Below are 18,153 nucleotides of genomic sequence, written 5' to 3' on the forward strand. Positions count from 1 at the left end.
TGTTTATAGTAATTTAATTTCTATCATATCCTGTCTTTTCTGTCTATCTGCTAAACTCGGTAATCCACAAATCTTCAGTCTATCCTCATAGGAAACCTTCCACAGACCAATCAACAGTTTGGTCAATTGACTTTGTATTTTCTTTATAACTATCACATTCACAAGAAACTCAGGTGTCTAAATCTGTGCTCAAAGCTATATAGAGAAGATAAGCCTTTTTATCCTTACTTATCAGTTTTTTAATATCCAAGTAATCATTTTAGCTGTTTTATATACTTTGGTGATGTGACATCTAAACTTTAACTTCCTTTACTCTCACTACCAAATCCTTAGTCCTATCCTGCAGTGCATTCCCTTCAGTGTAATACAGCACCTTCAGTCTCTTCATCCCCAAGTCAGTCTTTTCAGATATACTGACTTTGGAATGAAGTGGTCTGTTTGAATAGACAACACACTATCATTCTGTTCAAGTCATCCTGCAGGACATCTACATCTATATTAACTACTGCCCAGCTAAAGTTAGCTTAAATGAAAAACAAGTGGATATTTTCCTTCAATTCATTCTTCCTAATATTATTAATGTACAAATTGTACAACAGCAGTATGCCAAAGCACTCTGTGACACACCTCTTTGATTCAACTCTTCCATATACTACTGTCTGGTCATCTGCCACTCTCATCATATCACTTGCTTGATTTCCATCCTTATTTGCTCTAACTTACTAATAGGATTTAGTGCAGCATCCTGTCAAATTCCTTTGTAAAGTATAGCACTTTCATGGTATAGCTGTTTCTCTTATCCAACTCAGTTGTCACTTTATTGTAGAAAGTAAATTATTCACACAAGACTCCACTTCACAAAACCATGCTACCCCTCATATTTACATTTGTCCATTCCTGAATTTTGCCTTTAATCAACTTTTCGAATACATTAACCACCATGCCTGCGATACCTAGTCAACTTATAATCCCCCCCCCCCCATTATTTACATCGATCCATTCCTGAATTTTGTCTTTAATCAACTTTTCTAGTTCATTAACTACCATACCTGAGATACCAGTTAATCTAAATTAACTGCTTCTATCTTTGAGAGCCAGTCTGGTTGGCCAAGTGTTAGAGCATCCGATCTCCAGCCAAGAGACTGTGGGTTCCAATCCTGCCGAAGGCATGGATGTTTGGGATTGTCCTACTTACCGTTTACCACATGCACTGCTGTAACCTGTGTCTTGGCACAGTATGACCTTTGATGTCTGTGCCATAAAAATCAAATCAAAATTTAAAAAAAATCAAAATCTATCTTGGCGCCTCCTTTGTTTTAACAGGACTGCAATGCCTTCTTTTCACTTCCTGAAGACTGCAGTACTGAGACAAATATCCTGAAAAGGATTTTTGCCAATTCTCTTGCACTCCCTTAACACATTGGCTGATATCTAATTCCATGGCTGTATCCCATCTTGTCTTTTGTGTTAGGCTCAATAACCTGTCATGGTCAAGTAACTTGGCTTTTGGGAACCTCACTTTGTTTATGATAGAGCAGTTAATCCTATCTGCATTGTTTGCTATGGATATAAATTTCATTTGTTTTTTTTGGTGTTTTCACATGGCTGTAGTTACACTGACATTTCTTAATATCAGGACTCTGGAGAGTCCTGATATTATTTTGGTCTATCATAAGCAATGTGAGGTTCCCAGAAGCCAAGTTACTTGGCCATGACAGGTTATTGAGCCTAACACAAAAGACAAGATGGGATAGAAAGAAAAGTGACATTAAACCTGATACCAAAATTGATGATATTCAACTATCTTTTAATGTTATTGCAGACAGTGATATCATAAGTAAATAACATATTAGTTTCCAGAACTCTTTAAGTGAATAATATGCAATGCATTAACAAATTTGATATGAAAATCAATAAAATCAATTGCATTCTCAGTGCAATAAGCACAATATTTCAACTGTATAGGCACAATTTATAGTAAATATAATAAATTAAATTGGAAGTAGGTTATATTACAGTAAGCTAGACTGGTATAGTGGGGAACTAGCTGAATAAATTTATATGGAATAAAAGAGAAATTATTCAATATATTAAATTGGTAATGGATACTGAAGATTATAGACCCATTATTATTATTTTTAACTAAATAAAAATATTCTGGTCTCCAAATTAGCAGTTTACAAGACAGTGTTCAAACCAATTTTAATGTATGGATCCAAGAGTTGTTACAAATAAAACAGCTTATCAAAGACTAAGTAATGGCAGAATCACTTTAAAAAAAAAAAAAAGTATTATAAAGGAACTTGGCATCCTTAAATTCAAAGTGTGATTAAAGCTAATCTGAAGTGATATCTAAACAGAATTGGAGAGAGAGAAAAGTTAGCAGAACAGAAAGAAGACTTAAATCTTGATGAAACAGTGCAGTTGAAATGCCTAAGACTAATATGTAAGATTTGATAGTATTGCAGTTTTGACAAATGATAGATTTAATTTGGAGCAAAATTGTTGGTAGAAGGCTGTTAATAATGTACAACCTAATCATTTAGTACTGTCATAGTAACCTGTATATCCCATAGGAATTTGATGAGCTGATATTTTGCTGGCTTAAATGTATTTTTACAGAGAAAAATGTGCCTGTTAAGAACACATGCTTTGACTAGGCATTAGGGTTAATTTGAGTAGTCCATGTTGTTGATCTTAATTTTGGGAAACTTAATGTGACCATGCTTGTTGGAATTACATAAGTGCTTTAATTCTGTTTGCTAAAAAAATAATTTGGATGTGTATATATTATTATTATTAAGAGAGACCTTCAGGGAGTTGGACTCATTGAGGGAGGCCACATACTACACGCACCAGCTATCATACTTATTCTTGAATTCATTCGCACTGCTTGCGCTCACAACATCCAGTGGCAATCCATTTCAATCATGAACCACCCTATGAGAGAAAATTCTAGCCCTCACCCCCGTCTTTAATGGATTCATTCATTTTCAGCTTCGAAAGATGCCCTCTTGTCCTTTCCCCACCAATTTCAATTGGTCATACAGGATCAATTGAAATCCTGTATGACCCTTTCAGAAGTTTGTAAATCTCAATCATATCACTCCTCTTTCTCCTTTTTGCTAGTGTCTGCAGTCTACGAATTCTCAGTTTGTCTTCATAATCAGTTTTCCATAATCCTGATATCATTTTTAATACTCTCCTTTGCTCTCTCTACTATATCAGAATCACAACGGAAACCAGACCTACGCACAATAGTACAAGGCCTTGTAAAGAGGCAAAATGACATCCTTATCTTTACATGTGAATGTTCATTTCAGCATCACAATTATCTTTTGAGTTGTATTTGCAATCTTTGCTATGTGGTTCCTGGACTTCAACTTCCTATCTACTAACACACCAAGATCCCTAGCCTTATCAGTTTCTTCTAGCATAATTCCACCAATATAATATGACATTGGATATCTGATCATGCCAAAGTGCATGACTTTACATTTACTGACTTTAAGCTGGCATCCATTTTCCCATGCCCCAATTCCAACCTATTCAAATCATTCTGCAAGTACTGCATATCAACAGCATTCCTGATTACCCTACCTATCTTTGCATTATCAGCAAATAGCTGTATGTTGTATGTTGCAAATCCTTCCCAATGTCATTAATGTGCAGATTGAATGACAGTACACTAAGCACTGATCCTTGTGGTACACACCACAAGTTACTTTAAATCTTGCAGACTCACATCCCTCATATACTACATTTTGATATGTCAGTCAGCCATCCTGTTATCCATGCTAATATTCTATAATCCAAACCCATATTCTCCAATTTATGCAATGGTCTGCCTTGCTGTATTCTGTCATAAGCCTTAACAAAATCCAAAAGTATCATGATGTATGCATTCCCCTTGTCTAGTTCAATGGTAACATTGTTACAGAATGTGAGCAAGTTGCTAAAACATGACCTTCCTTTAGTAAACACATGTTGCTCATTGCAAAGTAGAGATTCACTGTCAACCCATTTCTGAATGCAAGCCCTAACCAATTTTTCCAAAATCTTCATCACCACTTCTGAAATACTAATTGGTTGATAGTTGGATGCATCGGTCTTTGCATCACCCTTATGCAATGGAATTACCATACATTCTTTCCATTCCAGCAGAATCTCCCCTGTTCTGAGACTCATATTAAACAGCCTAGTCACAGAATAGCCAGTTCAGCTGAACACTCTTTTAGCACGTGCTGATTCCCATCAGACACTATTTCTGAATTCTTATTCAGTTTGTGCAACAGCTCTAATACCTCGTCCTCATACACCTGAATTTCTTCATCCAGTAAAGAGTTAGCAGTGAGCTCAAATTGTGTACACCAGGTTGATAGGTTAACAAAAGCATATATTAAGTGTGTGTAACTGAGAGAGAGATAAATATATCAGTCTTGTTCCTATAAAAATTATGGAAGAAAAAGTATTATAATATGTATCTGTTGCCATAATACTTTGTATGGCATATCTCTTTGTGTATCTTACATTCTTTTAAGTATTTTTCTTTGTGTATTTTATTTTTTACTCAGCATCATCAAATTCCTGCCATGTACCCTCAAGGGGTGTACATGAAAAATTTACATCTTACTAACTTCCTATCGATAGCAATCTGAAATGGAACTTCCACATCACATTTTTAACAAATAAGTTGAGGTTTCCTCCAGATCAGTCTGTTACCTGCCAACATTATCAGATCTTATATTTCTATCTTCTAAGACACTTTTTACTGTATCAATCCCCCAATATCTTGGTCTTCCTCTGGGTCTTATTCCTGCCAACCTGGCTGTGAACACTTGTTTTGCTAATCTTTCCTCTCCCATTTTGTTTAAGTGACCATACCACCTGAGATTAGCTCTGCTAACATCTTCCTGGATGCTGACAATGTCAAGTTCTTTCCTAATGTCCTCATTTTTAATATGATATTGCCATTGATGCCATCTGTTCATCCCCCCCTAATCTTTCTCAGGACTCTCATATCTCTAGTCTTTGGTCAAGTGTTTTACTTCTGACCCAACTCTCAGATCCATAAGTTAAAATTGGTTTGAACACTATCTTGCATACAGCTAATTTAGTGATTTGACTAATTTCTCTTATTCCATATAAATTTACTCAGTTGACTTCCTACCATACCATCTTTGTTGATTTTGTTGTCTATTTCCATATTTAATTTACCATCTTCATTAAAAATTGTGCCTAAGTGGCTGAAATGTTTTACTTGTTCTATAGGTTCTCCATTCACAGTGCAGCTAATATTTTCAATGCTTCTGCATATTTTCATTGTCTTTGTCTTGTTGTTGCTGACCTTCATACCATATCTATTACAACAGTTATTCAATTTAGTCAGGGAATCTTGCAGACTTCTAGTGGATTTAGTTGAGAATCTGCAATTTTAATATCAGGTTTAATACCACTTTCCTTCATAATGTGATCCATATAGATAATGAATAACAGAGGAGATAATGTACATCCTTGTCTGACACCAGATTTAACATTAAACATTATTTTTTACAATACATTAACAATTAACATTATTTTTTACTTCAAGTGCTAACTGTTCTAGAACAGAAAATTTACTAGTTTTTTGTGAATTTTCCATGATTTAATTTAAGATGATACAAAAGAGATGACTTCATATATTTGCAAGTCAGTGCCCAACAAGTAATGTACCTTGGCTCCAGTATGTTTTATAAACTGGGATGGGGGATTCATAATAGTTCCTTGAACAAAAACTACATGACACTCAAATATATGATTGGAATGAAATAATTGAAATAATTTACTCATTCAAGTGCTCTGTCTCATATGGAGATTAACATCCATAATTTTCCACTTATTCTTATCTTCTGCATCTCTAAAGATCTCTGTGGTATACTTTTGCCTATCCAGTATTTTTTATATAGTGATTTCTTGGTCAGACTTTTTCCTGTGATGATTGATCATATTGATAATTTCTTCTCTTGACACGTCCTAAGAATTTCCTCTTTCTAATTTCTTTCAGTAATTTGTTGGTTTACTCTATTAAGTATTTATAACTTTTTCTGTTTAGTTGCATCATTCTTCTTTGTTTCATGTTTTGTTTGTGTTATTTTTATTTATTTTTTTTGTTTACATTTTCCATCATCAGTAATTAGATTTCTCAGATCTACTTGTTATATGAAATGGCTCTTTAAGGTTATGTTTAGATTTTTATCACTTGCTTTACCTGTGATTATCATTGTTTTCTGTGTGTTTTAGTCCAGATTTATCGTAGCCCTCAGTTTACTAACTGTACTTTGTAGATCATATTCATTCTTGCTGATTATTGCTGTATCACTTGCATATATTAGGTTATTTGTTTCTTCCACCATTTGAAATGTCTGTGTTTTGATTTCTTGCATGACTTTCCAAGAAGATCACAAACTTCAGTGATGACAGTACACATACCTGTCAGACTCCTTTTTATATCTCTCCATTATGAAGACTTTTTATGTGGTTCCCACCCATGATAGGTTATTGGTAAACCTATAGTACATTTATCTTAATTGTAATTGGTTATCCCAGTAAAATAATTTACCAACTAAATTAATTATCATGCTGATGTTTCACCAGCTCAAGCTATCATTATCAAAGGCACTTTAAAAATACATACAGCAATCATTAAGAATAAGATTACCTTATGGTGACTTGTGAATCACCCCATTTCTCTTGCAGATATTTCTGTTCAGTTTCTGTAGTTCTATTTTTGTAGAAAACTTGAGCTGCTTCTAGCACAACATGTCTCTTGAACTTTATTAAAGAAATTTTGTGTTACACATTCTGTAATGTCCTTTTTTATGGGGGGGGGGATTGTTGTGCTTCAGGAGGTTGGGATTTATTTATTTATCCATTTAATTTGAATGATGTAAGCAGATCCCATTAATTTGGATGCATTGCTGCTGCTGAAGGCAAAATTACTTGGTTAGCTGCAGTAAAACTGATGGTGTGATCCGATATACATTTTGGTGCATCATTCTATCTTCCAATTAGTAGTAATCACAGAAGACCACAAGTAATGACACCTGTTGACTTCCATGCACATGACTGTCCTTGTTCTTGAGATTATTTCATTCTCAGTCTATCTGTAAAGTGCTTTTGAGCCGATGGAATGTTGCCGTGTAAGTAATTAGTTTAGCTGATAAATTATTTATTTTCATTTCAGTACCATATAGTTTTTGTTCAGGAATTTTGACATGAATCATTGCATCAAACTAAGGAAATTATATTTCATTTCAAAAGTGAAGAAATGCAATAACTTTCTAAATTCTATATTTAATATTTCAAAAGTTTAATATAATATCTAATTATATCAAAACCATAGCAATATTGTGTGTGTGTGTGTCAGTTTATGCTGCTTTTACACTTGCTTCACTTTTGCACCTCTCGTAGATTACAACTGGAAGGGGGTGATGAATCATGACTCTACTCAACTTCATAGACACAGATGGTTTCGACATGTAATAAAACTGTAATACTAAAGATTAAACTATGTGATAATTAAACATAAAACTGAATATAAAATGTGACAAGAAAAAGCAAATTACATTAACCACAGACTAAGAACTGCAAGTGAACTGACAAATATTCACTGGTGTCTAGAAAGATGCAGAAAGGTTAAGTCTAATTTGTCCTACTCCCAACCTTTATGGCCACTCCTTCTCTCCAGTGCCTTTAAAAATTGTCTTCTTTTTTCCCCTCCTAGTTGCTCACAGTTTTCTAGGTGTTTATGTGTTTGTGGTCCATCTTGCACACTTCTTTTTATTAATATATTTTCAAATATTTATCAAGTGCATCTGGACAAGAGTCTAAAAAACAATACGTCATTGACTATCAAATAAAAAATGGAAGTTATTTGGTGAATGGACAAAGAAATATAGATGTAAAATTTGGTAATATAAATGAGCCCCTGGAGAGTCATGGAGAAGAGCTTTCAACAGAAGATTTAGAAGAGCTAGCCGAACAGCCGTCCAAACAAGACAGACGAAAGTGAAGCTGACTCTGCAATGCAGTTAGGACACTAACAGTGAAATCAATGCAAGAGGCTGTTGCTCTTAGTGATAAAAGATGCAAGATCTTCTGTAGCAATGATCCCACTTGGGAGCAAAGTTCAACCGTTAAGAGAGAAATGGAAATCAGTTCTACAGCCATACTATATCTTATTATCAGAAAAGAAGAAAGCCAAACAGACATCTATTTTACAGCAGTATGTTTTCTTTCTTCTCTTAAACATTATACAATTTTCTACGTAAATTTCATAAAATCAAACATTTTTCAAGTATTTTGTGTTGATTGGGAATGGGACCCAATGTATTTATGTATGTTCCCATTTTTGCTTCAGTTTCTGCTGCTTCATTTTACACCAGAAATATCAGGCGTAAATCAAGTCATACCTGTATATAAATTGATAACAATAAGTTGCACGTTATTCATCCTCCTTGATTCTGAGTTGAGGAATAGTTGGAATAATTGGTTGGTAGGTTCACTATTTAAATCATTGGCAAAACTGCAAATTCAAAACTACCTTCAAAACTGTCAGCTTGTTGGTTTTTTAGTTTTAAATAGCAGGTCCAGTGTTAAAATCAGCATTAGAAAGCAAATGCAAACAGCAGTAATTGGAAAGATTAATTTTTATACTTGTCATTTTATTGCATGGGTTTGATGTCTGATAATGTGTAAAATTGCAAATAAGAGTTAGATAGAAATGATCAGTTTTCTTGTCTTAAATTGAATGGCATATAAACTTGTGTATTTTAGCATGTTGCTTATTTTTTTCATAACAGAATGCATACCTATTGGGAAAACTAGTCAAATGTGATCACCATTACAACTAAATTCATACTTAAAGGTGAAAAAAGGTTATATTTTAGATTCGTCGGTAAGAAAAGCATACATGCATGTTTTGGTTAGGGAGGAAAGGGAATAATTTTTTTTTTTTCCCTTTTGCACATTTGTAAAAAATGTGCAGAAAAATAATGAACTAAATGAAATTATGTTTATAATTTGAAGCATCAATAACTGCTTTGGGGATATAGAGACTAAAGTTGATCAAGATGAAGTTTTCTTTCATCTTCTATTCCAGGACTGTAGGTAATAATTTCATCTATTATTTCAGTTATTGATTTGGCCACCACTAATGCTATTTTAATTTTAATCAACTGTTAGTGATCTCTAGCCATATACATAACAGGGCTAGCCTTGATGTAGCTTTTTATTTTTATTTATTTTTATTTTTACCATACGTCAGGCCAGTAGTGTTAATAGTTGGCATCTTGGTGGTATTGTGTGGATTGTAATGTAGCTTGTCTCTTTGTGTGTGTGTGTACTTCAGATGCTGACCTTAATATGAAAGTTGAGATGTCAAGTAATATCTTGGTTTATATTAAAGTCAACATGGTAGTTGTCTCCATAATGAATACCACTACTACTTATTATAATATGGCTAAAACATTTATATTCTTTACATAAAAACCTTTTCATAAACACTTAAGGAAAGTTAGAAATAAATGCAGGCTCATCTTGTACATAATAAGGCTAGTATTATTATTCTGTTTTATTCAGAGAATATGAATCAATTTTGTAAAGTATTATGTTGCATATTTTTAAAAAGAAATTATCAGAATATATATTCTTCAATTTTAGGAAATGAGGAGGAGGAGAAATGAAGTAACAGTAGAATTGAGAAAGAATAAACGGGATGAATCCCTCTTGAAAAGGAGAAACGTACCCCAAACAGACTCTACAGATGAGGATGAAATTGATAGAGGAATCAATAATGCTAGTCTTGAAGTGATTGTTCAAAATGCTAGCAGTACAGAACCTGTAATACAGTTACATGCGGTACAATCTGCAAGGTAAAGTTCAGTGTAAACATTATTTTTATATTTAGAAAATCACACACAAAAAACTTTTCTGTAGTTTCTTAATTAAGGATATAAAGCAGTGACAATACACCCTGTGGCTGACAGGATGCAGATTGTTGCTGGTATAGAATCTGTTTTCCTTTTATTTGTTATAACATACGTGCAAGGAGATTTATAATTTTTTAATTCAGTATAACACCATTGCAATTACAAATGCATTGCTTAGATTGTTTATCTGCTATAAGTACAGGGTGTTCGGGATAAATTTGACATATTTATAATTAATTATATTTTTCCGTAAGTTACATGTATTAACACACACTTCTCTTCATTTAAAAGTTTGGACCCTTCTTCATTCATATACAAGATGTCAGAAAGGATGGATAGCTGGAACCCACCTGAATCATGGAAGAGAATAACTTGTATCATGATGATTTGTGCCCGCCATCAAAATAAGGATATTACGACTGCTGCCCAATGCTCCCTGAATACAGTAAAAACAATCAGGCATGAACTAGAGACTTGCAATGGTGACTACGAGGATGTAGCAAGAAGAAAGATCCCTAGCAGACGATCTGATTGCGTTCGTACAGCAGAATTCCTCGCAAATCTGCAGGAACAGGTGTTGAAGAACCCTGGCATTGGAATTCGGGCTTTGTTCGTGGAGTTGCTAACTGTAGTCAAGCCCTGGATAACAAGGGTAGCCAATGGTAGGCCGTATGTATGGCAGCAGGATTCGGCCCCTTGCCACACCTCTGGGAAAAGTCAAAAATGGTTGTCTGAAAATTTCTACGACTTCACCAGTCCAAATGTTTGGCCTCCAAACTCCCCAGACCTTAACCCCATGGATTATTTTGTATGGGGCGCAGTTGAAAAAGACACCAATCGCACTTCCAGTAATACAAAAGCCCAGTTAATGGATAAAATTAAAACAGTTTTTGCGGCCCTTCCCAGGGAGACTGTAGCATCAGCTTGTTCGAGGTTCCGAAGCAGAATTGAAGCTGTGATCGATGCTAATGGTGGTTATTTTGAGTAAATCTTGTTGATAGTATTGTAATTAACTCTGCCTGTAATGTTTTTTTGTCAATTCATTAAATTTAATAGATACAAAGAAGATTTTCTTTTTCCTTACGAAACTGTCAAATTTATCCCGAACACCCTGTATCTATCTGTCAATTTTTAAGGAAAGACAATGTATACTTATATTAATTAAAAAACTTTAATTAATACTTCCTATATTTCGGTAATGATATATTACCATCTTCAGGGAACATAAAATTAATGATATGTGGATGCAGGCACTAACATTGAACAAATATGGCTGAAGACAACAATTGAAGTCGGTCTTAGAGTCCTAAAAGGCGACCTAGTGGGCTAAATTGGGAATCTAAGAATGCAAGCTTCCCATATTTGGGGCAGTCTAATGCATCCAAATTTGTTGAGAGTGGAGAACCCATAGCTGGGAAAATTCTATAAACAAATAGAGGGGACAGCTATTGGTTCTCCACCTCTGGTCAACTTCTTTATGGAGACCTTTGAAAAAAAAAGCCTTAAACTCTGCTCCACTTAAACCTACTATTTGGCTGCATGGCTTGGACACACTTCACAAATTCTCATCACACTTAAACAATCACCACCCCAGGATCCAGTTTACCTTGGAAAAAGAAAACAATAACAATCTCCCTTTCCTAGACACTCTGATTACATGCCAGCCTGATGGATCCCTGGCTTTCTCTGTTTACAGAAAACCTACACATACAGGTAGATACATTCACCCCCCCCCCCAACAATATGGGATTATAAAAACCCTATATAACAGGACAGAATTAATCAGTTCAGATAACATTGCCCTTACCACTGAACTTAACCATATTCTTAAAACCTTTGTAGCCAATGTAAAGTTCAACCCCCATAAAATCCAAAGAATATTAAAACCTGTTAACATCAACCCTCCCCTCCTCCATAACAGGGACTACTCTAAATATATCACCATTCCTTATATTCCGGGTATTTCTGAAAAGCTAACAAAAAAAATCCTAAAAAAATATGATTTGACAACTTGTTATAAGCCATATAAAAAAATTGGCATCTCTTATCCGCTCCCCCAAGGACCAGCCACTTCCCCTAGACCTACCTGGAGTATACCAGGTCCCTTGTAGTTGCAAACTGTCTTACTACAGCCAGACAGGCAGGACAGCTAATATCAGGATATCTGAACATAAGGATTATATCCGTTTCCACCAATACAGCCACTCAGGACTTGCTGACCATGCTTTGTACACCTGCCACAAAATACGCTAGAAGAAAGCTACCTTACTACACCGCAGCAAGTATAAATATGAGAGATTATTCCTGGAATCAGCCTCAGCTCTAAAGTCCCCAAACATCAAGAAATTTGGATGCATGAGACTGCCTCAAACAGGGGAAGCTTGCATTCTTAGAACATCAGTCCAACAGCCAAGACTACTACCCAATTTAACCCACTAGGTGGCACCTTTTAGGACTCTAGGACCATCTTCAGTTGTTTTCTTCAGCCATATTTGTTCAATGTTAGTGCCTGCATGCACATATCATTAATTTTATGTTCCCTGAAGATGGTAATGTAACATTACTGAAATATAGGAAGTATTAATTAAAGTTTTTTAATTAATATAACGGTATATGTTGTCTTTTCCTAAAAATTGGCAGTTATGTATTACCAACGTATAGGTTTATCTACAAGAAGTGCTATAAGTATGTATATTGTACATTCATAAACTTTTGTTAGATGTAGTCTGACCAAACTCATCTTTTAAAATGTCATAATAATACACTTTATTCTTTAATGCTATAATGATGTGCCCACTGAAATTTTCTTTTCCCCAAGAAGTTCATGCAACTTCTGCAGCTTTTCCCACTTAAGTAGGGTCGCTGTTTGTAGTGAGTCTCCTGCACAACCTCCTGTCTTGGGCTGTAGCCAAATCCAAGTTCATCCTCAAGTCCTCCTCCACCATCTCCCTACATCTCTTCTTTGGCCGACTGTGCTTCCTCCTTCCCTGCACATCCATCTGCATAACCTTTCTTCCCACATACTCTTCCTCCCTCCTCAACCTTGCCTCCTGTATCTTTGCTCCTAAGTTTGTAACTTGCACCGTTCCCCTCACATAGTCATTTCTCAGATGATCCTTTCTGGTCACACTGCACATCCACCTAAGCATTCTCATCTCTGCTACCTCCATCCTGGTGATGTTATTTTTTCTCAGGGCCACAGTTTCCATAGTATACGTCATAGCTGGTCTCATTACTGTCCTGTCGATTTTGCCTTTTAGATTGATTGGCACCCTCTTATCGTATAGCACTCCAGCCATCTCTCTCCAGTTCCTCCATCCTGCTTGTATCCTGCATCCCACTTCCTTCTCAGCTTCACTATCCTCTTTCATTGTTGAACCTAAGTATCTAAAGTCACTGACCTTCCTAATGACATTTCCTTCCAGCTCCAGATCTGTCTCCTGGCTGCCATCCACTTTGCAACACATATACTCTGTCTTACTTCTGCTCAGTTTCATACCTCTCTCTTCCAGTACTTTCCTCCAACTTTCCAGTTTAGATGCCACATCTTCTCTTGATTCTGCACATAGCACGTTGTCATCTGCATACAACATAGTCCAAGGTGCATCTTATCTCACCACCTCCATCATAATATTAAACAGAAACGGATTTAATGCTGACCCTTGATGCAAGCCAACTGTCACTGAAAAACTTTCTGTCTCTCCCAGGCAGGTCCGAACTCTTGTCTTCACATTTCTGTACATCTCCTACACCAGCCTGACATATTTCTCCGGTACCTTCTTCTCCCTCAGACACCTCCAGGCTTCTTGCCTTGGCACTCTATCATACGCTTTCTCCAGATCAATAAATACCAGATGTAGCTCCAGTTGCTTCTCTCGAAAGTTTTCCATCATCTGTCGTAATCCAAAGATAGCATCTGTCGTCGATCGACCAGGCATGAAGCCAAATTGCTCCTTTGCAATGTCCACCTCCTTCCTCAGTCTTCCATCAAGAACCGTCTCTATGGTTTTAATTGTGTGTGGCATCAACTTTATTCCTCTGTAATTCTTAGTCTTGTGCATCCCCTGTAGATGGGGACAAGAGTACTTTCCCCTCCATTCCTCAGGTATATTTTCCTGTTGACAAACTTTTATTAACAGGTCCCACAGCAGGTCAATTCCCTCTTCCCCCAGTACCTTCCATGCCTCCACTGGGATCCTGTCAGGACCCACCAATTTTCCATTCGTCCTCTTTATGGCCTCCTTCACTTCCACTCTACTAATGTTTTGCACCATCCCCTCATAAAGCTTCCCATCTTCTCTGTGAGTCCTTGCATTTTCTTCATTGTATATTCTCCATCTGTTTCTTATATCCACATTCCTCCAGAGTCTTTAATCTGCCTCACATGTCCTTTGATGCCTTATTTCTACATTTTGCCAATCGATAAGTCTTTCTCTGTCCTTCCTTTGTTTCTAATTGATCATAAAGGTCTTGATATGCCATGGCCTTCGCCTGTGCAACAACTCTCTTGGCTTCTCGCTTTTTCTCTCTGTACTCCTCTGTCCTCTTCCACTCTTGACTCCTCCCACTTCTGCTTTGCCTTCCTCTTAGCCGTCACTGTTTCTTGTACATTATTATTCCACCACCAACCCTCCTGCTCTCTAATCTTTCTGGATATTTCACCAAGCACCTCAATTGCACAGCTTAGAATCACTTTTGAATAATGTCTCCACCAATCTTGTACACTTCTAGTCCATCCAAAATCCTCTCTAACACCTGCTTTCTTGCTTTTTTGGAATCTGCTTTCTTGCATCTCCTAAAGGCAAGTTTTCTCCTCTTAGTTTTCTGGGTATTTACCTGATTCCTTATTATTGTTGCTTATCTTATTATGGGAAGTCTGGAAGATCTGCTTTTGCTGGAAAGTACATGTCTTATATCAAGTACGTGATGCTCAGCAGTTGGGATTGCTGAACATGCCGTCTCCACTAGGCTAGAATTCTCTGGCAAGAGTGTCTAATTTTATGACAAAAATTCTACATAATGGCTAATTTCTCATGGAACATCTTTATAAAGAAACTTTTGAAATTGCTTGATTATCCTAAATTAAAGTGTCTACATTTATCTCCTTTATTGAAAGGTACTTTTTCAGTCTGTTAATTTTTCATAGCTTTTAATTATATCAAAAAAAAAAAAAATCAGCTAATGCATTTTATTCCCATATAGGGAGTAGGCAAGGCCATTTTAGCCCTAACTTTTGGAGATTGAGAGGGCAGTTCAATCATATATATTTATTTTATTTATTTATTATTTTTTTTTTTTTGAAGGGAAATGTTAACCATTTTTTGTTATCTTAATTTAGCTACTATGGTGGTGCTTTTTAGAATTTTCTGTTGTTCATTCTCATATGACTCCCTCAGGAGAAATCAGTCTTGGTTATTAAATGATGTGGAAATTTCTAATATATCTTACAGTATACTAAATTTCAACTTCTTCAACAATCATCTCCAAATTATCCGAGCGGCTTATGCACACCACTTATCACTTTGCCTTTTTTGATGTTACTGTTCTAACACTTTCTGAGTTTTTCTGTCCTTTCTCAACCTACCCTGAAACTAGTTACTGTCTTTTCAAACAATAGTTATTGTTAATTAATGACAGGTAAAAACTGACTTTTTAAACTAAGTTCTGTTAAAGTTGGAAATAAGTTAAGGTGATCAAAATTAAAGTATCCCTATTTAAGGCCTTATGGACTACCACCCACTGATCCAAATGCTGCAAAACTTGGCAAGAATACATTGTGCATCATGCAGAAGTGATAATACCTAAGGGGGGGGGTCATTCCAAAATTTACCATAAGGGGTGCTGTATGATGTACCGAATGTAGATGTAGCAATTTTTCTGTGTATAAGAAGGAGAAAAGCAACAAAAGCATAAATAACACATTTTTATTCACTACCATTATGCATTCACAGGCTGTGCTGTACTGTACTGTACTGTTCAGTGTGCTGCCCTTCCCACTATCTGGAACTGCATCCTTTGCACAGTGCATTCAACTGCAGAACACAGCTGGTCGGGACTGATGCTATGCATGTGCATGTGCTACATTATGTTGTCTTTCAGTGCTATCAAGTTATCAGGATGATCCTGATATACCCTGTGTTGGAGAATCCCCAGTGCCGGTGGAAATCATGGGACCAAATCAGGTGAACGAGGTGGCCATGTAGTGGGAATTGCATGGCTGATCACTCTGGGCTTCCGTAAAATGTTCTCAGAAAACCAACAGATATTGGAAGGGGTTCTTCCTGCATGAAAATCACTGAATTCATCATCCAGCGCTGCTCCTATGGAACAACAAAATTTTTTATCATATCATGATGCTTCTTGGCAGTAAGTGAGCATGTCACAGAACCTGACTGGGCAATTGTCCTGAAAGAAAAATGGTCCATTGATAAATGAAGCTGTAAATCTGCACTAGACAGTAACTTTAGGTGAATGCAAAGGAATTTGTTGGATTGTGTGTGTGGGGTTTTGCGTAGCCCATTCCCAGCAATTGTGGGTATTCACAGCTGCATTCAGGTGAAAGTAAGCCTCATCTCCCAACAAAATCATCCACAGCCACACACACGCACATGCAACTCCACTCGAGCAAGGAATGTTGAAGCAAATGTCAATTAACTTGGAAGTCCTGCGGACACATCTCCTGTGTCAGGGTTATCTTGAATGGATAGAAATGCAAAATCTTCCATAGAATTTTCCAGACACTCATGTAAGGCCGATCCATGCATCTTGATACAGCACATGCACTGCAGGAACCTGTTATTCATGCTTGCTCCACAATGGCAGTAGCACTTTCATTCACTTGTGAACTGATTGCTTTGCCACCTCTGCCAGGTCTAACTCCCAATGATCCTGTTTCTTCAGAGCAGCTAATCATTTGTTGCAGAGCACATGGAGATAGTGGACCTCACTGACATTTGTTTAGATGACAAAATTCTTGGAGTGCAGCAACAGCATTGCATTTGTTTAGGTAGTACAGCTTCATGAACAAAGCACATTGGGACAAGGTTAGTGCCATCACTGTGGACGTGGATGGTATTAACAACCAGAGTCAATGGAAAAATCCAATGTCTATCTTTTTAAACCTTCTGGCACCTGCCAAGTTGCGTGATATGCAAATTCCATGTATTTGGTGTTTAAAATGCCCACTGGTGGTGAATTTGGAACTTTTTTTTAATCAGACATCGCTTTCGTATATGATGCACAATGTACTTCTGCAAAGTTTTTCACAGTATTTGGATCACTGGATCTTCACAAAGCTTTAAACAGGGATATTTTAATTTTGATAACCCTGTATATATAATCTAATATGTACATATTTTTAGATAGTCATTACATAAATTCACTCTGTGTGTGTGTGTGAGAGAGAGAGAGAGCGTGCACATGCTGCTCACTTGGATGATGTAGTGATAATGTGAGATTTTCAGATTGGCATATTATTTTTGATCTGTTGTTCTCTCCATCCTGTTCAGTAGTAGGACTAATGGCCTATTACTGTCTTAGGCCATCTCTTGTCTAGTCTTCATCTTCCAAGGATGCATCAAAGAACATCCAATGTACCTGTCCATTTTGTTTACATGCTTATTATTTTTTTTTTGTTTATACTATTGATAGATTGTGTTATAGCATCATGTTAGTTTATTCATCATACCTTTGTTTTTCGTCTGGTTCAGTAATATATCCTGCAGTTCTTATCATAAATTTCATTTTAAGTGATGTAAGCCATTCTTCATGTTGTTTTCTTGATAGCCTCGGCTTCACTCCCATAGGTAGGTATTAGTCATGGTTTTGTAATGCCTTATATGCTTTAATTCTGGTATGTCACTGTACTTTTGTTGGATTAAAATTTTATCATTATTCTAAATGCTCAACTGCTTTTGAATTTTTATTATTAATGTCATTTTCTTTTTAAGTCAGACTTATAATTAAGATCATTTAAAGCCATTCACTATATCAAGAATTTTATTTCCAATATAAATTTTACTTTCATTTGGTTCATTTCCTTGAAAAGCCATAATTATGGTTTTATACTTGATATTCTCTATATTAATTTTTGTTTTTCAACAATAAGGTTTAAATAATGGGCTAGGAGTACTGATCATCATCAATATAAATAGCTGTCAGTTCAGTTAATAAATGCAAGGTCACG

General features: G+C 36.0%; 1 protein-coding gene across 2 annotated transcripts in view; it reads left to right on the forward strand.

The window, feature by feature from the left end:
- The window catches only part of Kap-alpha3 (karyopherin alpha3), a 212,977-nt gene that overhangs the window by 12,259 nt on the left and 182,565 nt on the right, over positions 1 to 18,153 (forward strand). For both annotated transcript variants that reach the window (XM_090413974.1, XM_090413973.1), the window contains exon 2: positions 9,700 to 9,911. In XM_090413974.1, coding sequence (XP_090270100.1) covers positions 9,700 to 9,911 — 212 coding nt within the window. The remainder of the gene's footprint in view (positions 1 to 9,699; positions 9,912 to 18,153) is intronic.

Source organism: Typopeltis vanoorti, chromosome 24 (genome assembly GCF_054136105.1).
Source record: "Typopeltis vanoorti isolate ZY-2024b chromosome 24, IOZ_Tvanoo_1.0, whole genome shotgun sequence".
NCBI lineage: Eukaryota > Metazoa > Arthropoda > Arachnida > Uropygi > Thelyphonidae > Typopeltis > Typopeltis vanoorti.